The following is a 25,903-nucleotide window of genomic DNA, read 5'->3' as shown; positions in this document are numbered from 1 at the left end:
GGATACCGCTCCCCAGCTCTGTCACCCAGAAAGGGGATTTTTATATGTAATTTATTGATGGTGTTTGCACTGCAGACCTAGTGACGTTGTGGCAGGAATTGGCTCCTGTGATTGGCTGCGGCATGGTAGAGAGTTGCAGGGGGTAGGAGGGAAATAGAGATTGGGAGTTGTGGCTCTCCTCCCAAGCCAGGATAGAGAGAGTGAGAGAAGAGGAAGCTGATCTTCTTTGAATTCTTTGTAGACCAACATGTCACCTTCTGCCTTCAACCTGAAATTAATTAAAAAATGGAAACAACCCTTTAGATTTACAGCTCCTGGATGGTCGAATTATTCACTGATTTAAAACCACAAAAAAATCCCACTTTATTGATCCACTTTTAAAACAATCCACTCTAATAGAATCCCCATGTGAACATGGCACTGCATACTATTTACCGGCACATGCCATCCAGAGAACAAGGGAATAAAGTATAGAAACATGCTGTACATAAGTCTAAATGAGACAGGTGTTAAATGAAGGGTACTCTCTAGAGGAAAGGGGAGGACTTGGATTTCTGAAAGCACAAAACAACAAGCAACAGACTTTGATATTGAAGGTTGGCACTGCCTGGGTGAGAGAGGCTGGTTTGGATGCCATCTGACAGCTTGTGTTTGTCCAGGGGGGACGGCAGCCTGTCTGAGGCCCCGGGCTGTATCCGGCCTGCCGCCGTGTTTCAGGCCCGGGAGGAGCAGGCTCGGTCCATCCTCTTGGAGGGCAATAGGGCAGAGGCGTGCTGGACTGATTGGCTTCCTGTGCTGCCCTATGGCCCTGCCGCTGTGCATGTCCGGCCGGCTGTCAGTGTGTTGGTTTGCCAGTAACCACTGTAGGCTTGACCAGGGAGTGGGTGGGAGTTAGCAAGCACTACCCAGGTGCAGGACTGACACAATAGCCTTGTTCATCCTAGGATACCAGCTTTTCCCCCAATTAGGCCCTGCATATATTACTGAGGTTACTTAGGTTGCCATAGCTTTCCAGGTAGCAGCCTGCCAGGGCAATTAGTGTAGTGTTAAACCCTTTCAGAAATCATTGGTGTACATCAGATTGGCTGTGAATATCCTGAAGGCTGGCTCCATCAGTTTCCAGTGTAGCTGTTGTATCCTTGGGATATCTCTGCAACATCTGTGGGGAATTTCTCCTCCTCAATTAAAAATTAGTAATGAAACTGTTTTGGTGAACACCTTCTTGGAAAATAAAGTAGAATGTCTCTCAGATTTGAATGCTGTTTACTTTAAGAACATAAGAAAGTTTACAAACGAGAGGAGGCCATTCGACGCATCGTGCTCGTTTGGTGTCCATTAATAACTAAGTGATCCAAGGATCCAATCCAGTCTATTTTTAAATGTTCCCAAATTTTCAGCATCTACCACATGGCTGGGGAGTTTGTTCCAGATTGTGACGACTCTCTGTGTAAAGAAGTGTATCCTGTTTTCCGCCTTGAATGCCTTGAAGCCCAATTTCCATTTGTGTCCCAGGGTACGTGTGTCCCTGCTGATCTGGAAAAGCTCCTCTGGTTTGATGTGGTCGATGCCTTTCATGATTTTGAAGGCTTGGATCAAGTCCTCACGTAGTCTCCTCTGTTCCAGGGTGAAAAGGTTCAGGTCCCTCAGTCTCTCAGAGTAGGACATTCCCTTCAGACCTGGAATAAGTCTAGTTGCTCTCCTCTGAACTGCCTCTAGAGCAGCGATATCTTTCCCCATCGTTTTCTGTAAACCATGTTTCCGTCACACCTACAACATCATAGTCGCATGCCAGCACTGTGGCTTCTAAGTCCAACATCTTGTTCCTTATACTCCTGGCATTGAGGTACAAACATTTCAGGACTTTCCTACTAGTGGGTTCCCTTTGTTTTCTTTCCTTAGAGGAACATCTCCCATTGTCAGAGCTCCCTGCCCCTTACTTTACCTGCTCTGAAACTTTGATCCTCTGGAGATTATGGCCTGTATTCCCTATAATCCATAATAAGTTATTTTGTGGTTGACAGGAGGAGAGAAGGAGAGAAGGAGGTGCTGACATTTAACAGACTGCAGACGTTGTCAAAAGTTATGATTTTCAGGAAGTAGGAATTATTTTAGAATACAAATCCACATGGTTAATAATAAGTGTAAGCAAGTTATTGCTGCTATTGCATTGCACAGTGTATCGATGTTCAGGTAAAATGTAGAAAACAAAAATCAGGGCTGTGCACTGGGTGCATCATTGAGGCTCATGGCAGGACTGTTGAGTTTTGATGGGAGATGAGGTGAACAGGGTGTTGAAGGGTTCCTGTCCCAGCCGTGATATTGCATCAAGCGGGGTCTGAACTGGCACAGTGCTGCTGGGTAATTATGTGACATGTGTCTGGTTTGGATTGGATTCAGGCCCTCTCATCCTGTCTCCCCTGAGCCATGAATTACACCGTGTTCCTGGATCACTAAGTGTTGCAGCCAGCCCACTCCATTCCTGGCTGTAATTGTCGCCCTGCCAGGCTTTCAAATGTCAACTCAACACCAGGTCAGCATGCAGCTTCTCCACCGGCGCAACCCCTCGGTCCTGCCTGGTTCGGGGTTTTTACACCTCTGAGAGCTGCCTGCTGAACATCCTGCCTGCGCACACTGCACAGAAGATTAGCATTTCCTCTGTTCGTTCAGAGTTCTGAGAAAAAACGCCCAAAATAAGTTAACTTCTCTCACTCTCTCTCACCCTTACTTCCTCTCTCTTTCACTCTCTCCCTGCCTGTAAGCAATTTGCAGCTTTAACTGATTCAATGTTTAATCAACCTTGTGATGGGAGTAGGGCAGTGGCTGTGGTACAGCGAGAGGTTATGCTACTTTATCAAAGCACAGGGTGTGGCCGAGACAGAGATGGAAGTGGGCCACACAATCGTAGGATTGGACCGGTTCATGCATCTGGTCCCGAGCACTGACCATTGATTTTGCAGTAAACTTGTGGTGTTGGAAGAGGAAGGGCAATTTCCAGTCCCGGTGAAAAGCAGCAGGTGACTGGGGCTCTCTGATATTAGTCACCTCTCTTCCATCCATCAAGCCTGGCAAAAAACAGATTGCACAGCTGCCTAGAACCTCCCGCCCCTCTGCACTACTCTGAAGGAGAAAAAGAGAGATGGAGAGGGCGGGGGTGGTTCTATGGACTGGTGACAGCTCAGACAACCACATAAAAGATCTTAACAGGGGACTATGATTAAATTGTGCCTCACTGTATTAGTGAGGCAGACTCCTTGAATTGCCGGCACTGAAATTTGCCTGCAGTCTCCAGTAGCCCCTAAACTTAGATCATTGGAATCTCATGTCCAGAGCTGCCCCCTCCCACCCGTCCAACACACAAACACACCCCCTCTCACAGAGGTCGGTCTCCTCTTTAATGCAACAGTGATGCAACCTTGGACTGGAACACTGACAGTTGCTCAGGATCTGCCCAGAAGCAATGCCTTCCCTGTGAACAGCTGTGTGTATCAGTCAGGGTGTCAATGCTCAGGATGTCAGTGCACGGGGCTGCGTCCTGTGCGGTACACTGTCTGCTCCTCTACAAGGAGGCTTGTGCAGAAGGGTAATCTCCATGGTAACGGGAGATGGTAGCCAGGGGCGAGTGACGTGTTGTCGAGCAGTTGACTAGGAGGTGTGTGTGTCTGTCTCTCAGGGGGAGAGCGGCGGAGGGGGTGCTATTAATGAGGAGAAATTATGTTGCCTTGGAAATGGAAAGAAGGTAGACTGTGGAAGAACAGTGATGCTTGCTGTGATGTGATTCTCTGCACGTTGCCCACCTGGCAAAGCACTAGCACTCAGGAAAGGATCTGCTGCCACATGTCATTATTTTATGCCCCGTCGAGAGAATGTTAAACATTTCCCTGTAACAGAAGTTTGTTTATTTTCTGAAAAAGAGAGGTAGGCAAAGGAGGGAGAGCCTTTCTGATGTGGCAGGTAGAGAGCTGGGAGCTGTGAGATATGCGCCCAGTGCCTGCACTTAAGCTGTTTGCAGTGCTGGCAGACCGTGCCACCCTCCATGCACTGTGTGTTCCCTGGCACTGTCCTCTCACCGCTGTCCTTCTTGCCCACAGCAGATGTTCCTGTGGTCTCTCTTACTCTTTTTCTCACTTTCTCTTTTTCTCACAGTTTCTCTCTTTCACACTTATTTTTTTCTTGCTCTTGCTCTCACTACAACTCTCTTTACTCTTGGCATTGGCACATGTTTTCTGCTCGCTGATCTCCCTGTATTACAGGGGCACCAATGTGCTATGAACCAGCCCCTAGGCTTCTACTTACCTACACTGCAGGGGGCTGCTTTGACTGAGTGGTGCGGTCTAAGCTAATTTGTCTTCTTCAACAAAGTGATTGATTAGTTAATTGGAAGTAGCATTAATATACACAAAATCTGCCTTGGCAAAATCCAACTGTAGCAACAGCGCCTCTGTTGACTAATTTAGTGCAAGGTTTCATTGAGGCTAAGCAGCATTTGGAAAATGTCAAATGTGTCCACTGTACTTTTTTTTATTTAGCTCACTTAGAATTTAGAAAAGAAGCCCTCAGGCAATCCAATTAAAGATACCCTTTCCAAGAGAGGTTAAGGGGATTCGTTAATGGTTGTTGTCTTTTTTGTTTTAGTTGATGACTGCACTGCACTTGTTACGTTGAAAATGAGCCAAGACAATAGTTTTGTTTGTGCAGTGACAAACTCGCCCACTGGGTGGCGCTATGTGCAGTATTTTCAGATTCCAAGAAAGTTAGTATAACTGAACTGCTCTCTCAGTGTTGCTTTGTGGATGCGGGGCCTATTTAGATTTACACGCATGCAGGCATACAGTGATGTGCAAATGTATTAAAAGCAACCGTATTCCTTCATACACACATGAAAACAAATCGCACCACGCTGACTGGAGATAAGAAAATGGCATTATGCCTCTCGTTATTAAAATCCCCCCCTTCTTCCCTATGACATAAGGCTGTTTGAGGAAATATATATTTCTTCGGCTAACCTAAGCCCCCCCGCTGTCTCTGCACACACTGCACCCATCTGAAGCGTTAGTCAGATCCTTGGCGGTGGGTTCCATTGATACTGACATTAAACTGAAATCTTCATTTGAGAGAGCTAATGCTGCAGAAGGGAGATAAAGACGCTTCTGCTCTGAAGCGGCGGTGGCGGCCGTTCACAGCGGCGGCTCGCTCTGCCCTGGCGAGGTGGACTTCCCTCCAAAAGGAGCAGTCTCGCGAGCTTACCCGGAGACCAGAGAGATAGTTTCCAACTGGTAGGACGTCATAGCACACAGTGAGAGGAAAAAAACTGTCACCGGTTAATTATTGCTTTCACAGTGACACAGCAGGGGGGCATTAATCCTGTTTAATAGTATGGAAACAGCAATTTTTGGGTGAATTTCATTTTATATTTTATTGTACGGAGGAGATCAACTATAGCTGAGAGATGTGAATGCGGGAATGTCTTCTAAAAATACCTCATCCATGTAAGAATGCATCGCCAATGAGCCCAACTAGCACTTCACAAACATTGTGAGAGCACTCTGCTATAAACTGCTATGGCAGCTGGAGGGTGCTATGGAGCCAGTCTGCCTAACTGCCTGGACACAGGGGTTTAAAGTGACAGTTCCCCAGTTTTAAAGAGGTGTTTACTCTACAGAGGGCTAATGATCTTAACTGCTCTGCCATCAGGCCTGGACTAACCAGCTCTGAGCTCTGACACAGCAGAAGGTAAACCACTTGTGTGTCTTTCCTAAACTAGCCAAATGATTCTGTAACATGCGCTGCATGCATTGATCACTAAAAACTGGTATTTTTCCAGCTGTTATATTGTCTGTCCTTAGCTCTGCCTTTAGGCTAGAGGAGGGGGTAAGGGAAGCAAATGCAGAAGAAATGTTTGCCCAGATACCAACAATTCAAAAAGCTAATTTAGCCAAACCAATGAAAATATTTGTGTCTTCAACATTGCCAGTTACAGGTGTTCTTTAGCATGGAGCTGGTCTGCTTCCCCCCTGCCCTCCTGGGTTAGGTCTCCTATTCCCCTCCAGGTATGATCCCCCCATGCCAGTCATCCTGACCGGAATCATCATTCCCACCTTTGGGAAGCAGACTCTGGTGTTTGTCTGGACGCCAGGCTCTCTCACAGAGAAACCATTTCCGCTTGGTCTGTTATTTTGTTTCTTACAGAGCAGTGCGTCTCACAGTACCCATTAGGTGTTAGCTGAAACCTCGAAGTTCAGATTCCCCCACACAAGAAATCCATAATCTTTTTCATCGGCCTGCCCTTGATTGGGCAGTTCCAACAATTGGTTGGTAGAGGTCTCTATGCCACTAAGAAAAACTCTTTCTGATGCCTTGTCATCTCTGAGCAAGCCCCTGGGACCATGTTGCAACAGGACCATACATCATCTCCACCTATTGCGGGAGGCTAGACAAATTATCACATTACACAGAGAATGCTACTCATCTGTCACAGGGAGGGAAACACAGATGCATATTCTTTGTTTTGTGTTGTTTTCTCTTTAGTCATCAAGGTTGAAGGATTGCTGTACATATACACTCTCCTGTTATTCAGTGTTCTCCCTCCTGCCTGTCTTGGTATTATTATAGAATTAACAATGGTGGCACAAACTGTGATATTGCTGTCATTCTTTTTTCCATATGCTACAAAAAACTTCCAGACAGCTGATTTTTAAGTCATTTGGCAAGAAGGATAACAAATGATACACTCCCATCCCAAAACAAGTCAACTGACCAAATGGAGCTTTGGCAGTGTATGGAGAGGGTGACGGAGTACAGGGCACCCCAGGCTTTGTGTGCAGTGGGGCTCGGCTGGTTATGTGATCTCTTCTGTCCGTCTTCGGCCACCTGCACCCTCCTGGTAGCCTCGGAGGTACTGGCTGTGGATTGTGCTGCGGTCTCCACGGCAACCTCAGTTAAGCCCAGTTGCATGCTGGGCTGTCAGACCGCAGGGGTACATGCAGCCCTGCTCCTCTAAGTACAGAAGGATAATGGTCCTTCTCATAGTCTGCTGAAAAGATGCTGTCTGAAAAATGGCTTGCAGCTGTGCTGGGACATGCAACGGTTGAGTGCTGTGGAGGCAGGGTGCATATGGGGGGCTCCTAACTGCGTTAAAAAAAAAAAAAAAAAAGTACCTTTCATTTTTTTTTTCCTCCCAAAGTCCTTAATGTAATCGGTGCAGCTTTATTGTGCCAACCGTAAAACCATAATTCAGCTCTTTGTCTCTGACGTCATTAACATCCCTGGTTCATTTTATTCCAGGTTAAATCCTCTTTTCGTGACTGTCTCCAATTTTGACACTCCTAAAGAGCATCATCTTCAGTATATCCTGCATGCCTTAGCTGCGATCACAGTTCAGCCCTGAAATCCAACGCCCAGTATAACAGAATTGCCTCATATTTTAGAACACTATCAATTTTAATTAACGGGAAGCATCTCTTCTAGATGCCCAGAGAAGGACATCTTATTTAACGGCAAGAAGGAACCAAACAAGTGGAGAGATGTGTGCTCGGGAAAGGGGAGGTGATTAAAAAGCCATCACTTACTCATCTGCTGACAGCTTGATTGGGCCAAGAACTTCATTTTATTATCCTTAAAAAAAAAAAAAGAAAAAAAGGAAAAAAGAATGTTTGGACACTTTAACCAGTACTGGTGTGACATCTTAATTTGTCTGAAGGCGGATCCCTGCTCTAAATTATTCAAGTTTGCTGAATGGAGATGAATTAAGAACTAATGTCTGCCTAATTCCTCTGGGTTATGAACTTGATCTCTCCTCTCTCTCTCTCTCTCTCTCTCTCTCTCTCTCTCTCTCTCCTGGCTTCAGTCCTTGGAGAGCACTCTGTGGGCACTATGCAAAGTAGTGCTAATATAATGTAATAGGTATATAGAGTAATCAAGTATTAGATAAATTAATGGCATGATGATACCAAACCATACATTCCTGGCTCTATGCAAATTCAGCATTTGAAATTTTTAATATAATAATCAGAACATGATTGCAGAGAAATTATTGTACCAAGACACTTGCTTGCTTTGCTGAAACTGACTCCTGACACCTGTTAAGTTGTTCTGCCCGTGAGGGTGACTTCTATATATTATACTTCTTCCAGTTAATATTTTTTTCTCTAATTAAATTCTATCAATTCTAAAAGAACAGCAATCATGCATCCCTTTTTACTTGAATCTGGAGAGACATGATCTTTCTTAGGCGCTCCCGTGCTTAAGTACAAATGAGACGATTCTTCCTTTTTTGTTCCCGATACAATTTAAAAGCATGTAAACTCCCAACACTAATCAGATAATTCCCATCACATTCTAATTATAGCACGCGGGGGGATCAACATCTGTACATTGCAAAAGAAGTTAAGCTTGCTCACAAAAGTTGAACCTTCAAAGAGCAGCTCCTCTTCTTATGAATTATGGCCCAGAACGCATAACGCCACAGCATCAAACACGAAAAAACATTCTCTCTCCCTAGGCTTACAACACAGCATTATATAACACTATGCAAAGCTTCCCTGCAGTGTGCTGTGTGGGCTCTCTGCATTGAAACAGCCCAGAGCTGCTCCCTGGCCCATTGTGAGAATAATATTCAGCTCTGTGTGTTTGTGTGTGTGTGTGCACACATGATGAGGGTGGTGGGGCAACTGGTGAGGTGGGTATTTAGGAACTCTGTTTATTTCAAAACGATTCTGTGGATGACATATTAAATTGTGAGGTTCCATTCATAACTCAATCTCAGTATAGAATGAAATTGCCTAACATGCAATCCCCCATCTGATGTACCAAATAGGGAGAATCTATTCTATCTGAAACTCTTCACCAATATGTCCGCCCAGATGTGATCTAAGATGTGAAAAGCTGCAGTGTAGCCAGTGACAATAAATAGAAGGTTTTTCTCCCAGGATTAATGGGTTTTCAGTGCTCCATCTCCGAGCCTGTGGTGGCTGAATATAGACACACACACATAACTGCACCTACACCCTGTCTGCCCGGTTAATGAACACATTAAACATTAATTTATGCACTGGTTTAGTCTAAATAAAATTAGATTGGGCTTTAATTTGTCTGGGTTCTTTACCCACCTATTGTTGTCCTTTTTATTTTTTCTCAAGCAGTATTGTCCGAGGCGTGTCGATATTGGCTCATGTGTGCCAATTCGGCTCACACAGGCTTTGAATAGTGGAGCTCCAGTTGCCAGCCAGCCTCTGTTTTACAACAGACTAATGAGCCTTAAATTATTAAAGCTCAAGCAAATTGCTGCAAAAGGAACATGCATCTCCATCTTTCCATTCACTGTGGGATGAAGTCACTGATAGAGAAAAGCCCTGGAGTCAGGTTTCCTCCTGCTTGCGTTCAGTACAAACAGTACAAGCTTGGACAGAGCCCAGCTTTTATTACCCTTAACAAATGAAGAAAACTGAAGCATATAGTTCTTACTATAGTTCTTCCACAGGTTAAGTATTTGAAGATCTGATGTCCAGAGGTTCATGATCCCAATCACTGTAGCTATTCCAAGCCTCTTTAAATCTCAGGCCTGTAGTGTTTTACTCTTTGCTTTGGGTTTTTACCTTCGTTATTGTCAGTACTTTCCTTCCCCATCACTTCCTCAAACACTACTTTGTCCAATGCTTCCAAAGGCCGTGACTGAACTTGATGCCAAAGATGTTTTACAACAGTCCCTTCTAGATGCTGTAGTGCTGAGCCACTACAGATGCATCTTTGTCTCTCTGTGGTGAATGGTAAATCGCTTATCAGCTGTTAATGTGCCGGGGCCTGTCTATCCAGGATTGCTGTCACTTCCAGATATGGTGAACCTGACTGTGATATCACTGCATCTCCACTGCTCTGTGTTTGTCTGTGCACGGCTGTTCAGGCTGCCAAATACAGCTCAAGTCCTGATATCATTGTTAAGAAACACATTCCAGATTGCAGGGATTATTCCCTAAAGTGTAGTCGTCTCCATCAGATCTCCTCAAGTCTGGGAATCTGCATTAGCATACTGTTTTTTTAATGTGCATATATCTTTTTTTATATAGAGAACTGTATGTGCCTAATAATGAGCAGTTTATCATTGACAGTCTTGATGACAGAATCTGCCACATGTTTTATAACAAGGTCAAGCTTGTTCAACCCACAGATAAGTAAACAAATAATTTCTTAATTGACTATCTTTTTGAACATGTATGGTATGGGTAATAGGGAAATTGTTCACCTCATGTCTGGGTGGGAAGCTGGGAATGTTTTCTTGTCTCACCTGTCCTCCTCCTCCTCTCCTGCAGTCTGCACAGTGCGATGCCAGAAGTTCCTGATCTCCCGGGTGGGTGAAGACTGGATCTTCCTCATCCTGCTGGGGCTCCTCATGGCGCTGGTCAGCTGGGTAGTTGACTTTGCCATCGCCATCTGTTTGCAAGGTGAGGGCGGGAGGGAGCCTTTGGGAATCAAATTAAACAAACAAACAACAAAAATTGTCATATCACAAAACAAGCACATGGGAAAACGTGAGACTAAGCAAAGCCCTGGCATAAGAGAGAGAAGCAGATGCAGACAACAATAATGGAAAGAACCAATGTTTTTTTGTTAGCCTCCTGGCCTTTTAAGAATGTGTGAGTGACAGCTCTGACGTATCCAACACGCACAGACCCACCTCTGCTGCTCTCTGCCCTGAGACAACTGTGTAATCTACAGTAGCACTGTCCTTGGAGACTGACTTCTGCTCTCCTGGTTTCCCGAGAGAGCGTCATGCCCTCTGGGAGCGCTGAATCGGCACTCTGGGAGTTGCCCCTTGAGACGCCCTGTTGAGCACGTGGAGTCTGGGTACTGATCAGTAGAGCAGAAGAATGTTCGGTCATGTAAATTAAAGTCCATCCCCTGTTAACTAAAATCTAAATGCATCAGGGGAGCATACACAGGTCCAGCTAGACCTCTTAGTCAATAGGATGATTTTGGTGTAGATTCTATAGGGATGGATATCAGATTTTTTTTATTTTTTTTTATTTTTTAGAATACATTTGACAGTAAAGCTGATTCACTAATATTTTATATATAAATCTCTGTCCACAGAACACTAATAGATCTTGCTGTAGATTGATTTTCTTTATTGGCATTAAAAAAGGAAGTGGTAAGCAGGCCATGTATAGTATTGATGAAAATGACCCTAGCCAAATTGACCGCAGTAGTAAAATGTTAATCTCGGCAGCCCTAAACCTCTTACACAGAGAGTCACTGAGGAGCTGGTTCATATCTCAGAGCCTGGAACGATATGATAGTTGAGATGTTCATTCTGTTCCAAGATCAGAGGAGTAAAAAGCGAAACGCATCCTTGCAGAAGCACAGCTTGCCTGTGGGACTATAGCTATAGTGGTGCTGGTGACCTGGGGGGAGGACATGGAGAAGGGGGATCAGTGACTCTACTAGGCTCATGATAAATATTCATCCCCCTCCTTGGCAGAGCAGTCTAATAGCCTCTTGCAGCAGCACACAGAGGGAGTCCTGTATAGTAACACTGCATAGCACTGTATAGCAGTTCACTTCTGTGCTGTAGTGTAGGAAGGGAGTAATGTGCTGGTAGATGTTCAGGCCCAGATGGTGGAATGGATGGTGCCTTGAAACGAACGAACACACTCCCAGAATCGACAGAGACAGAGGCCTAGCCTTTGGAAGGGTTTGAGCTTTAGCAAAGTTTGTTCCTCCAATTTCCCTGTGTAGATGAATGGGAATGTGTGTGGATTTGTTCACAATTCCTGTAATAATGGGGGGGGTCTATCCATTATTTATCATCGGAGTGAGCTCTACCATTCTTTCATAATAACAGCTGTAGGCTACACTCGAAGAACTCCTGCAATTTAGTAGTTTTCTTCTGCCACTTTTTCTTTTTTGATACCGAACATATAAGATCAAACAGACTGCGAGTTTCAAGTGGAAAGTTACATCAGTAGATTCTATAGGGATGGATATCAGTAATATAAGATTTTAATTGCTGGTTCTGAGTTAGTGAAGGAACTGAATTATGACTAATTTTGTTCGGAGGAATTCAACTGTTCTAACTTAGATATAGATTATAACTGATGTTTCTTGTTGACTGTTGGATGACACGTAAAGGGAAATTCTTTCTGTGAATAAAACATCTGTAGATTACCATAGAGAATTATTCAGAGAATATGGGGGAATAATTGCACTCATACATTACATGGGACATGAAACTGTAAATATTGGACACTGATGGAGGAAAAAAAAGACACTTGCATATTAATCCACCATGCAGCCGTCAGCTAACTGCTCCTGAAAATATTGCATTTCTGTGAATAATGTTTAATATAATTTCCAGTGATTGTAAATTTCAGCCATTTTACTTAATTGAACCATCTAAATAAGTAATAAGTAATGGATAATGTACTGTTTACTAACTAAATAGGCAGTTTTCTTTGGTGGACCCGAGGTCTAGAATACAGTTGTTTTTCTACCACGTTGATCCTAATTCAAGCTCTTTTTTCTGCCAGTCTCATTCAATTTCCTGAACTGAACTTCTATGCTCCTTCATTCTGATGTCGACATATTGTCAATGCAGAGATTGGTTAGACTGTCAGTAACTGTGGATGAAATCATCAGCCAAGTAAATTGCACCTCCATTTCAATAGGGAATAATTCTTACTTATGGAGGTGTGAGGCATATCAGTATTTTTTGTGTGACAATTTGGGTGTATGGGTTACAAATCGATGGATGGGATTTTATCTACATGTTAAAAGCCGAAAGGAAAGACGGGAACCCGGTGTTGGCTTTGATGCAACTGTCGTCTAATTTAAGTATTAGTTCAGGGCCACTGACTGATGCGGCCACCCACTCAAACCACTCCTAGCTATGCTGAGTCTCTGCTGTGTTTATGAGGCCACTGCAGTGCTGATTAGCATGCAGTTAGCTTAGATGATAACATTGTAAAATAAATAATTAAAGGGGGGGGGTGGCTATGGAATGAGCCTGAATTACGTTTTAATGTTTCCCAAGTCTTTTAATTTGCATGGGATTTACATCAGTCACACTGCACCCTGTTGAAAATCGAGCGCTAATGTGTTTGGATTGCCTCATTTGCACAACAAGCCGCCTGGTTGCAGTAGCCATTAAGTAAGCGTGGGCGGGTGGTTTCTTGCAGGGGGAATACGGCACGGTAAATCAGAGATACAGTGAAGCGCGAGGAGCACCCCAAGGCAGGTGGGAGGGGAGAGCTGCTGGGTCCTCAGGTGAACAAGGAGGGAGGTCTCCTGATACAGGCTCGGCTCTATGAAAGACCGTTTATCCAGCATTAGTCAAAGTTCTTTGGACCTTTTTTGTTTGTTTTTTATTTTTACCTTTTTAATTGTTTCTTTATTTTGTCCAATGCATTTTCAGTTATTTTCAATGTATTTGACTTTTATGTTGGTGAGCAGTTTTGCATTAACCACATTTGTTTTGTTGTTTTGGGCACGTTTATTTTAAGTTAATTGTTTTGTTTTTGTTAAAATCACAAAGATTTTAAAAATTTTAAGTGATTTTAAGAATTGATTTTTAAAGATTTTAATCATAAGTATTAAAAAATTGAATTGTTTTTTTTATGTTAATGCAAAATACTAAATACAATAAAAATAGTATTAGTCAAAGTTCTGGTGGTTGAGCTGCCTTAAAAGTACTTAAAATTCCTGTCTTTGTGTGGATGGATAGGTTAATGGATACATGGATTGATGGGAAAAGCAAGATAGGTGGATATATACAGGTAAAAGATGATGTAATCCTGACCAAATAATTAATGAATGCTATTTGTTCATCCATGTTCTTGATGTCCTTTAACAGCTATCCATTCCCGTTTTCACACACACGCACGCACACACACACTCGTTTTCGTTTTTCTTTTTTAGCACATGGTTTTATTAGGAGATTGGTATTGCAAATGGTAATAGGATAGGACTTTGGTTTCTGTGTGGCATTGAAGAACAAAACCATTAGACTTGTCTGAATTTGACGGTTAGACTACTCTAATGCAAGTTGAGCAGTTGCATAAAAATTAAGACTTAGCCTGAAAAGTTAGCCTTAGTTAGTCTTTCCACTGAAACTGCTTGCCTGAGAGCATTGCAATACCATCACTGATACTGACAGGCGGATCCCCCCACTGGCAAAAACACACTACACTGTCCCACCCACGAGCAAACCACAATAAACATAGAGACTCCTTCCCACAGACTTGAATACCCAATCCTGTGGTCCGTTTAAGTTTGGAGGGAGGTCCTTTTCCAGTACGTGGATGTTTCCCCTTAAATATTTGTTTTAGCTTATTCTTCCATAGTTTCTGCTCATCTTTAAGAGACCGCACATAAAGCGGGTTGACGCTATTAACTTTGGGATTGTTGTTTTAGAGAAGCGTCCACCATGTTTTTTTTCCTCAAGTGTCCTAAAATTCCCAGAGTGCATTGAGTGATTGACTACGTATTGCCAGTCTAAGGAAATATTGTTTTATGCAGGTTTTAACTGAGTGTCTATCTGTAGTATTACTTATAAATGTACTAAGACAAGGACAATGTTTATGCAACCGGCTCCTGGGCTCAAGGAGGCTGGTGACTTGATGAAGTCCAAACCTTCATTCTCCCACTTGATTTTATTCAGCGAGTTCTTTTCTATGACCTGTGGGAATCTGCATGTTCGTATACTAAGGAGAAAAAGACAGATGCCTTGTATTTAGAGAACTCTTCCCAAGAGGCTAGGGTGAGGTGAGTCGTGCGATGCAGCCAGGGGAGTGTGTTCAGGGATTGAGAGCCGAGGGCTGGGGAAGGGGGGTGTGGTGGATGCTGAACAGACAGCATTCAATGTAGACCTTTTTTTTGGCTGTATGATGGAGGTGGGTGCTGTGAATTTGAAGCCCCCCTCGACGTGTGCAGCAAGTGAAGAGTGTTCCTTGCACTCTGTGACTCTGCATGGCTCCCTCTGTGCTCTGTACCATGCTCACAGTGAAAGCAGCTCTGTTCCACCTGAGTGCTTAATGATTATTGTTTATTATTAATAGTATTTTTTCCTCTAACTATTTTATTTTCTAGGTCAGATTAGCCACCCCAGGTTTCTCTATTCAGCATTATTTTGTAGTATTAGCCCTGAAGAAGGAAATCTCTTGCAGAAAAGTGAATTTCTTCACATAAAGAGTAATTGATGCAAGTAGTTATTTAAATGTCACTGATAGGATTGTATTACCTGACATTTTAGGTATGTATAATGTCTTAAAATTCTTATTTTTTTTATATTTTTTCTGCTTCTGCATTATGGTTCTGGTTCCTGTTAGAATTATAATTAAGACATTATACATACCTAAAATGTCAGGTAGTACATGTATACATTGCATCATTCGCAGTCCCTATAAGAATGTGAAAGTCCCATTCATCAAAGCGGCAGGGAGTTGTACAGTGTTGGCAACATAAATCATCTCCATTCCACATACAATGACAGCAGATGTTGCATGGTCAGGTGGCAATGAAGTAGTACTGATTTACTGAAAGCTGGGGAATAAGACAATATACAAATCAAGTAAGAATCGAGAGAATAGTCAATCCCTGTAGATATTTGACCTCATCATAAAATCTATTCAGATATTTGTGAAACAAATAAGAGGGGGAAACGTGTACTAATTTTTTGTATTTTTAGTGTAAACCTTCTTTGATTCATTGCTAATTTGGTATAATCAAGGGGCTGTACCATGGACCTGCAGTAGAATGGACTGGTGCCAGCTGTGTGGGGTGCCCAGTACGACCCTGGGCGCAGGGTAGAGAGGTATGTGTGTGCATGTGGGGAGTTGGGGGAGTCACGATGGTGAGTTTAAACAGCTATGGCTCTCGTGTCTTACAGCACAGAAGTGGATGTACGGGGGACTGGACAGTAACGTGTTCCTGCAGTACCTGGCGTGGGTCACCTATCCCGTCGTTCTCATCACCTTCTCAGCCGGGTTCACGCAGATCCTCGCCCCTCAGGCTGTCGGTGAGTACAGAGCGCTGCCAAAACCCTCCAGGAGGCTGATATTGGAGAGACGTGGCCAATGGGGAAAAAACAGATCGGGGATTCCAGTTATCTCACGCTCTCTCCCCCTCCCACCTCACCTTTCCCTCAGGCTCAGGTATCCCAGAGATGAAGACGATCCTGCGAGGGGTGGTGCTTAAGGAATACCTCACCTTCAAAACCTTCGTGGCCAAAGTGATCGGCCTGACCTGCGCACTGGGCAGCGGCATGCCCCTGGGCAAGGAGGTACACAAGGGGTCTCTCGCTGGGGTTGGGGTCCGTTTATGCTTGTAAATCCCACTTTCCATTTCCTGATTGATTTTTCCAAATCAGTTGCCACTTATCAGTTTTACCACCTACTTGCATCCCAGTAAATGTTGAAACAAGTTCACAACTGTCATTAGTGGAAGCCTAGGCAGCTAAAGACAGCTAGGAGGTGCACTGTATTTCAGCAACCAATGCTACAGAGTTACTGATGATAGCACATCAGTTTTACAGCTCAGGTGATGCTCAGAGGACCAGGAAGTTAACAGACTAGCTGCTGGTGATGTATGGGGGGGTGGCAGGTTTATTCTGATAGCTTTAGTGTCAGTGTGCTGTTCATTCCTGAGTGCCTCCCACTTGAAGTATTTTTTTTTAATTTATAACCCCACCTCCTCAGTCTGTCAGTTGTCACAGTCCCACTTGCAGTATCCTGCTATATTCTCCGCTCACAATATTAGCATCCAATCCACACTGTCTCGCTTCTCCTTATTTGAGAGCAGTTGGTGGGATTTTGAGGTTTTGGTTCCCGCACAGCTGGTATTTTGTTGTTTTTTGGGGTTTATTATTTTCTTTCGAGCAGCTTGAACAGAATGCGTAGGAATCAGGTCCTACCACTATACTTAATCCAGGCTGGATCAAAAGCCCTAGGAGTAGAGAGACTACTTAGGGTGTAATTATATTTTGTCAGAGCTGGAAATAAACTGCAAATAACAGGGTTTTGAAAATCACGTTATTCGTCACCACGTTTCAGCCACTGGTTAAGTGATGTACTTGTACTTTTTCTGTTCATTATGCATGTTGATTGACTCCATTCCCTGAACCCCGATGCGTCAGAAGCATCTGTAATTGGTGTCTCTCTCTGAATAAATTGAGTTTAAAAACTTTTGGATTTGAACAGAGATCTTATGTTTACAGCATTCGATGTTCATCTAAATCCACTGTTTTATTTAAAATTATATATATTTGCATCGGCTTCAAAACAGTCTCTTTTCTCTGCCTTGAAGAATTATGTTTTGAATTGTCAGGGAACTTCGTCAAGCAGATTTATTTAATGCTCTCCGGGGAGGGCTGCTCTGTGCATGTTTAATACACGGCAGAAACGCCAATCGAGCAACAGGTCTCCATATCATATGCAACTATGACAATCACACAGACCGATTTGTGCATGCTAAAAAATGCTGGGATTTCAACTGGCCACTATGACGTAGACAAAAAGCTCCTGAAAACATATATAATTTAAAGCACACTTATTTTGCCCCTAGTATTGTACAAAAATGTATGAATAATTGGCAAACTGGCTTCCTTTCCCTCTTAACTGAGGGGCATGCAGTTTTATCTACGTTTCTGCAGCTTTCTTTGAATGTGAAGATTCTCTGCCTGCAAAACACAAAGATGAAAAATAGATTCTGTGAATTCAATGTAAAGACTAGAAAAAGAACACAGAAGATATCAGAGATAAGTGATAAAGACTTAAAAGAGGGTTGGATCTAAAGCCCTCTGCACAGGGAAAGGCAGCCTTCAGTGAAGGGGATAAATTGAATAACTTTTTCATGTTGTGCTCCCTTTCCTTATTAGATAACCACGTGCTTGTTTGCATGCATGTGCTTTTGAGTTCCAGCTACATCTTGATATTCCTCTCTTTGGTAAACAGCTCTGTTGAGTTGATTAATGAGTCAGTGCTCTCAGAGATAATAAGAGCACTAGATTTGCATTATTATTGTGTGACTGGGAGTCAGAGCCGGGCTTGTTCCCACCCACGCTGCGCACTAATCAGCACAGCTGTACCCATCTGTCACAGGGGGCTCTGTGTGCACGGCGAGGGGCTGCGGACACTGCAGACAGGTACGCAGCGCAGACCGCACCTTTCTCGGCATCCATCATATGCATTGTCTACAATATCGGGTGCAATCAGTTTGTGGTCTATGCAGGCTTTTCTGATGACTTTTGATGAATGTTGGTTATGTTTGTGTTCAGCCCCAGGTTCATAACAGTTTGTGACATTTATCTAGTTTGCCATTCTGTTTATTCATACACCACAGCCTGTAAATACAAGAGTTGCCTGGAGTTACAGCACTAGCTTAAAGCATGCATTTAATTTAACGTTACCCCCAATTAAAGTTAAATCGCAACCACTCCATCAGTTTATAAGATTTTAAAGATAACGTTTTCAATGCTGCAAAAACATGCTTTTGTTTTAATGATGGTGTGCAAAACATTTAGTAATTACACTAAATATTTGTAGTACCTTAAGGTTAATGAATACGTTAAATGGAAGATTTTACACACACACACACACACACACACACACACACACACACACACATGGAATAGTAAAGGCAATCTTGTTGGGGACTTAATATACAGTATAGGCAGTATTGTGCAGTGGCCAACCTTTTTCATTACCTCGTGATTGAAATATCAGCTGCCTCGCATAAGTATCTATTTGCATATTAAAGAGAATTAAAAAATGAAAAGATAAGTATCCCCAACCTGTTTCTAATGAGATGTATCCAGAATTAAGTTAGAAGTAAGTCAGTAGTCACAGTTATTTGCTTGTTGCTTCACCAGCTGTTATCTGAAAAGAGATCAAAACAAAAACATGTTTCTTTTCGCTATTGACGGAGGCAGCTGTTCTCCATTCAGGTTTTGGGAAGTGTGCATCTGAGGACTGCTCAGTTATTCTGTCCTGTAATGAGTACCCACGTAAAAAGGGAGTCTTAAATGAGCAGGTCTTGAAGAGGGTGTCATTGAGAGGCATTGGCAATACCACTGCTCTACTTGGAGCATCCTTAGGAATAGAAAAGCAGAATAATTTCCAGAGATTCAGCCGCGAGGAAATGATTTTGTCTTTCCACTTGGTTGTGGGGTGGAATATTGTGGGAAAGTGTGACAGAGCCTGGTGAAGTTGATATATTCCCAGGAGCGGGCTTAATATAGAGGCGGGTGACGCACTGTCTACATTGGCAGAGACGCTGGTAAAATTAGAGCAGCTTTCTGAGGTTGAGGGATTGTGTGTTAAGGTGCCCTGGGTAGAGTGTAGGGAGGTCAACTTTCACAACTTTAACTGGTGAGGCAAGCTATGAATTCATTGGCATTGATTTATGTAGGGAAGAAGGAGTGAAATACAGGCATAAGAAATGGTGTCATACCACTGGAACAGAATGCTAGGGTACAGTCTCTGTTTTGTGAGCAGTTACGGTTAACGAATTGTACACAAGTACATTCTACACACGAGCTTCATTGTGATTATAGACCCTGGAGTAGAGTTGTTCCAGTCATAACCCGAATGCCCTCTCTTTCTGTCTCCCAGCGGGGGCATGTGCTACTGTAACAGGATAGTGGTCCTCTTCGCTGTACTGTGGGTCCGTGTTCAAGACCGGGCCTTGTGTTCGCATGGCGCTACCTGGGAGGGAGCTGAATGAATTAATGAGTGAGTCCTCTTGGAAATGGGGCTCGCGTTTCCGCATTACACGAGCCCGAGAGCTACGTTACACGTTCAAACAGCACTCTGTCCAGATCTTTTGTTGAGAACCCCGAAACGCGTAACTTGAGCTTCCCCTGCTAGGATGCCAAGATATCCTACAGGGGACCGCAGTGGTGAAAAACCTGGGAAAGTAGGTCACTGTGATGCTCCTCTGACACACATTGGAACACAAAGGATGCTACTTTTGCAAGTCCGGAGAACGAGGCTGGGGAGGGGCCAGTGTGCTCATTAAACCGATCAAGTAATAGACTGAGTAGACTGAGTAATTGCAGTATCTGTGAACAGTAATCGAGCTTTTCATTCTCACCTGTTCTCTTTTGAGTTTGATAGCACTGCGGGCTCTAGAGCAGAATTCGATCCAGGCTCCTTTATGGTGAACGGAAAAAATAAAAAAGTTTAAAGTTACTAAATTAGCAAGTATCACCTTTTAGGTACAAGAAGGAGCAGTGTCGTTCGGGAGCTAATTAATTTGCCGTGGTTTCATTGTGAAGTCTTATGGTCATGGAACAAACGTCTTGGGTATGAAAGGGTTAAAAGGATTATTGAGGTTTTTTCCCCCCTCCCACACCTGTGTGTGTTTACTGAGTAATGTGTATTGTGTACTGTGTATTGACATTTTTGGAATAGAGATCTACCATTTTATTCTGTGCTGATGTTTACATTTAGATATCCTTTCTGCAACCTAATATGCATACCTTCAATGCATTCTTACAATCTTATATAGGACCAACAACAAATGTTGATTTGAAATGTGTATTTTTATTATACCATGTGCTATAACCTGTCCATTATTGATTTACTAGGTAACACTGTTGTGAAGTTGTTTGGCTGTCTTTATGCCCTTCCCCAGATCTTAAAATAATATTAAGTGTATGACTTCTCTGCTCCATCAGTAGAGTTGTGCCAGAGACTGCTAATAAAACCTGAAATGGATCCCAGTGCTGTGCAAAGGAAGCTTTATCTGTCACTTTACAGCACTCTAGGCCTGGGTATAAATCCATGCTACACTCATATCACCTGTGCGTTGTGGGAAATGATGGGTCTACCGTGCATTAAAACCTAGAACATCAATGAACAGCTAAAACAAAACACACACTGCAATTTCAAGGGTATTTGAAAGGTGATGCACAGAGTGGGAACTGTGCGGTATCCATGGGTGAGGTCAAATCATGCTGATCCACAGGAAGTGAAAATGGTTTGTTTGTTCATTCATGTATGCATTTATTATTCTCTCTCTCTCTTTCTTACAGGGCCCGTTTGTGCACATTGCCAGCCTGTGTGCAGCTCTGTTGAGCAAGTTCATGTCTCTCTTTGGAGGTATCTATGAGGTAAGAGGAATGACAGTTTTAGCCCCACTCTGGTTTAAATTAAACAAAATATAACTGGTATAAGTCATTCTTCTTCATTCTTCTAACAAAGAAAATCGATTTTGGAAATTCCCCAATACGAGTTCCAGCAATACTGAGGATTTTAAGTATACTTTCTGTCTTCGTTAACATTCTGCTGGTCTTTATACTAACCTATTCTATCTTCGTGTTTCCAATGGCATCAACATTTTGATTACTGATCAGTGCTGACCTTAAGGCCACGTTACACTATGAAATTTCCATGAAATCCGATTTCATGATATCGGAATGCATCCCAGGATTTCCTCAATTTCCTGAATTTCACAGTGAAATTCGATTTCATCCGATTTCAAGCAATAGAGCAGAGTCCTATTTTGATGTTACTGTGTTAAATATTTGGCTAGTAATTACATGAAAAAATTTACATTTATAAATATTGTTTTGTATACTGGTAAGTTAGCCTTGATTAGTCTGTTAATGTCTTTTTCTTTTTAAGTTGTCAAAAGCAAAATATTTGATATCTCCGTTTTGGATAGTGTATAGTTGCTAATAATAATACAAACCATACATTTCATTACAATAACACACATACACATATATATAACATATATATATACAGTAAGGGAAAAAAGTATTTGATCCCCTGCTGATTTTGTACGTTTGCCCACTGACAAAGAAATGATCAGTCTATAATTTTAATGGTAGGTGTATTTTAACAGTGAGAGACAGAATAACAACAAAAAAATCCAGAAAAACGCATTTCAAAAAAGTTATAAATTGATTTGCATGTTAATGAGTGAAATAAGTATTTGACCCCTTCGACTTAGTACTTGGTGGCAAAACCCTTGTTGGCAATCACAGAGGTCAGACGTTTCTTGTAGTTGGCCACCAGGTTTGCACACATCTCAGGAGGGATTTTGTCCCACTCCTCTTTGCAGATCCTCTCCAAGTCATTAAGGTTTCCAGGTTGACGTTTGGCAACTCGAACCTTCAGCTCCCTCCACAGATTTTCTATGGGATTAGGGTCTGGAGACTGGCTAGGCCACTCCAGGACCTTAATGTGCTTCTTGTTGAGCCACTCCTTTGTTGCCTTGGCTGTGTGTTTTGGGTCATTGTCATGCTGGAATACCCATCCACGACCCATTTTCAATGCCCTGGCTGAGGGAAGGAGTTTCTTCCATTTGTGAATAATCACACCAACTGTTGTCACCTTCTCACCAAGCTGCTTGGCGATGGTCTTGTAACCCATTCCAGCCTTGTGTAGGTCTACAATCTTGTCCCTGACATCCTTGGACAGCTCTTTGGTCTTGGCCATGGTGGAGAGTTTGGAATCTGATTGATTGATTGCTTCTGTGGACAGGTGTCTTTTATACAGGTAACGAGCTGAGATTAGGAGCGCTTCCTTTAAGAGAGTGCTCCTAATCTCAGCTCGTTACCTGTATAAAAGACACCTGGGAGCCAGAAATCTTGCTGATTGATAGGGGATCAAATGCTTATTTCCCTCATTAACATGCAAATCAATTTATAACTTTTTTGACATGCGTTTTTCTGGATTTTTTTGTTATTCTGTCTCTCACTGTTAAAATACACCTACCATTAAAATTATAGACTGATAATTTCTTTGTCAGTGGGCAAACGTACAAAATCAGCAGGGGATCAAATGCTTTTTTCCCTCACTGTATTAGGGCTGACAGTTGATTCAAATATTTGATCAGTTGATCAATGTGCATTAGGTGATTAATCGGGCACTTATTAAATAAGTGTAACAGACTTGAAGTGGTTGTGCCAAACAATAATTTAATACATATTAAATATTGATATTACAGTACAACAACGCTGTAACGTTAATGGTAAAAAAAAGGAATATATATTATAAAAAAAAAAACACCAAATCATTATAATTGGCAAACTAAATTATAATTGGTACAGCAAACAGGTGTTGTGCTCACAGATGATACTGTAAACTACTCACACTGCCCTGGTAAGAAAAGCATTGCTTGCAAATGAAACAGAAAAACTTTCCTTGTCTTCAATGTTTCCTTACGAATCGAGTTTGAATCCAAAGCTAGATTGTAGTTTTGCCTTTAGCGACTGTAACCCTGCAGTTTGTGCGCAGATTCTGTACTGTAGCTCTTGTGATGTGATCTCTTGCATAATTCGCCTTTATAATTTCACACTAGAAGCGCAGGGCTGGTCAGTTTGACAGATTTAATTTGAATAACTCTGTGTTCCTGAATACACTGTGGATACCCGTTCTTGACTTTTCCTAAATGTATGTATTAAATATGCCTACGGCATTTTAGCTGCATAAACGCAAATCAAGTTCAAGTTGCAATCTCTACCTCACCTATAGTTTACAGTCTTTCATGTGTTTGAAAAACACATGCATTGTATAGCATTACAAGTGTAGTCAGATTGAGTGGACACGGAGGGATTTACCCCGCAAATAAACACTTGTTTCGTGTATGTGTTTTGACTGTGCAGTGTACCCGTTTAGAGAAAAAAATAATTTTGTCATTTATAACAATCATTTTGATGTTTTATGTTCATATTTCCATTTATATACACTACTAAATTTTTATAGTATAGTGTTGGCTCATGTAGGTAATTTGAAATGTTGGCACTTCTAGTGTTAACCGTATAATCGTGAGTCATTATAATCGACATTTTTATTTGTTTAAATCTGCTCGATAAATTATCCTTTAAGAAATGTACTGTGATGAGTTTGGTGTCATTTATGTTGTACCATACCGTTACAAATATATTTTTGCAAAATGCAATACTGAAACTTGCAAAATACAATACTGAAACTAGAATTGCTTTCATTAATTTCTGCAACAAATTCTGAGTGTACACTTGCATAGACTTCAGCGAAGCCGTCTTTTTGCCACAATGTACAGCATGGCTGAAGCTGCCATAACTAAATATGTCTATACAGATAGTATTTACACTATCTTCTTTCTTGCTTTTCTCTTTCAAAACTCCAAACTTCACCATGTGGTCTCGCTCCCAAGCGCCCTTTATGTAGCATGCAATTGCGTCACGATTTCATCTGATTTCACCTGATGAAATTGTGCGATTTCACACATTCGGATTTCATGAAGTCCAACAAAATCGAACACGTTCGGATTTCATGAAATCGGATTTCATGGAAATTTCATAGTGAATCATGACCTTTAGAACTATAATATACTATAAACTATAAAAATACCAGAGAAAGAATTTAATTCCCAAGCTCATACAGATTGCTACAAGTTTAATTTTACGGAGGTCGAAGCTACATTATGTTCCTCACTATCTGCTCTCTCCTGTCTCATCTTCATGACTCGAAAAAAGGAAAATCATGACGTAATGCGAAGTAATTGAACCCCTCTCCAAATAAAAGTACGGCCTAACAACAGATTTAGAATATCTCCCCTGTGAAGGAAGGTTTGCCTCTCTAAGTTCTCTGATGAAGGCCATGTATAGAAACACCCCCAGAGATAGCGGGGAGAGACACTCATGTGAACTGCGTGGAGCGGGTCGGTTTCTCTCGCGTCGATACAGAGTTTGTTCAGTGAGCAGTCTGCCTCCTCCGTGCCACGCTGTAGTTCTGGCACAGTTCAGTTGTGCCTCTGCTGCACTGTATCAAATATTCATGTACGAGGGGCTGGGGTGCGGCGCTGCATTGATGCAAGACTCTTGTGTGCCGTGAGGGTGTGAAGGGCCCAGATTTACCAATCGCAATCAGCTCTTCGGCTCTCATATTCAGAATTCAATATCGCAGTGGGCTTTCCTGGCATTACAAATATGTTGCATACCGACAACAAAATAACTCTCTCTCTCACACGTACCTGCAAGCCCCTCTGCATATTTTAACGTACAGTAAGAGAGCCCTGTACACAGTATTTGTGATGTCTTTCAGGCTCTCTGATCTTCTCTCTTCCTCTCTCAAGCTCCCAGTCTCCCTCTGTGTAGCTGGTGGCAACTTTCTTAAACTGCCTTCATCAACTATTTTCTTACAAATCTCCCTTTTATTAGCTGAAAAGAAAGCTTTTATATATACTTACTAAAAAACTAAAAAATGAACATGCGAAGGTGCTCCATTGGGATCCGTCTGGATCGTGCAAAGCTTGTTCTGGAACCCATTATCTTAAAGTGTGTGTGTTTCAGTCTGGAGTTCGGTGTGTGTGGTTCTTGGTCGAGTCCGTCGGTTCTTGCGGCAGGTTTGGGTGGTTTATCTTACTCCCAAGCAGGGTGGCTGATCTGTGGCTTTCTAAAGCAAGTTAGCAAAGAGGAGAGCTTGTTTAAATGGGAGCTTTACTGTGTTGTTTCTCTCTGGCTCACGTGCTGTCACAGGAGGCGTGCTTTGAAGGAAACAAGGTAAGGAAGTGAAGCGGTTGTGTGTGGGGACTTTGGGGTGTCTCGGTCATACCCAACTAGATCTCTGGTCACTTCCTGTTTTGGTTGATTAAACTACAGATTCTCTATCCTAAATGGGATCCCATTTCCAATCTCCTCAACCATTTTAATTGGATCTGTTGAAGACCTAGGGTTTATTAGAATTTGAATGAGAATTTGATTTGATATTGGGAGCTGATGTGATATTAGGAGCTACAAAGCAGGAACTGACCCCCAACCCCGCTCTCCGCTTTTTGAGATAATGCCCCAGACTGGTCAGACAGTGGACTGGAATAATAAGGAAGGCATCAGGGCAGCTTTCTGGCATGTCTGAAGAGTGAGTCAGAGTTTGACAAGAGGCTCAACATGCACCACCGAGTTAGCAGTGTTATCAGTGAGCGCTAAGTG

At 42.5% G+C, this 25,903-nt stretch overlaps 1 protein-coding gene across 2 annotated transcripts in view; it reads left to right on the top strand.

Annotated features, from left to right (window-relative positions):
* The window catches only part of LOC136753166 (chloride channel protein 2), a 177,411-nt gene that overhangs the window by 79,603 nt on the left and 71,905 nt on the right, over positions 1–25,903 (top strand). For both annotated transcript variants that reach the window (XM_066709052.1, XM_066709051.1), the window contains exons 3-6: positions 10,302–10,433; positions 15,875–16,003; positions 16,134–16,267; positions 21,020–21,097. In XM_066709052.1, coding sequence (XP_066565149.1) covers positions 10,302–10,433; positions 15,875–16,003; positions 16,134–16,267; positions 21,020–21,097 — 473 coding nt within the window. The remainder of the gene's footprint in view (positions 1–10,301; positions 10,434–15,874; positions 16,004–16,133; positions 16,268–21,019; positions 21,098–25,903) is intronic.

This window comes from Amia ocellicauda, chromosome 7 (assembly GCF_036373705.1).
Source record: "Amia ocellicauda isolate fAmiCal2 chromosome 7, fAmiCal2.hap1, whole genome shotgun sequence".
Classification (NCBI taxonomy): Eukaryota; Metazoa; Chordata; class Actinopteri; order Amiiformes; family Amiidae; genus Amia; species Amia ocellicauda.
This window is presented reverse-complemented; position numbering and strand designations above follow the sequence as displayed.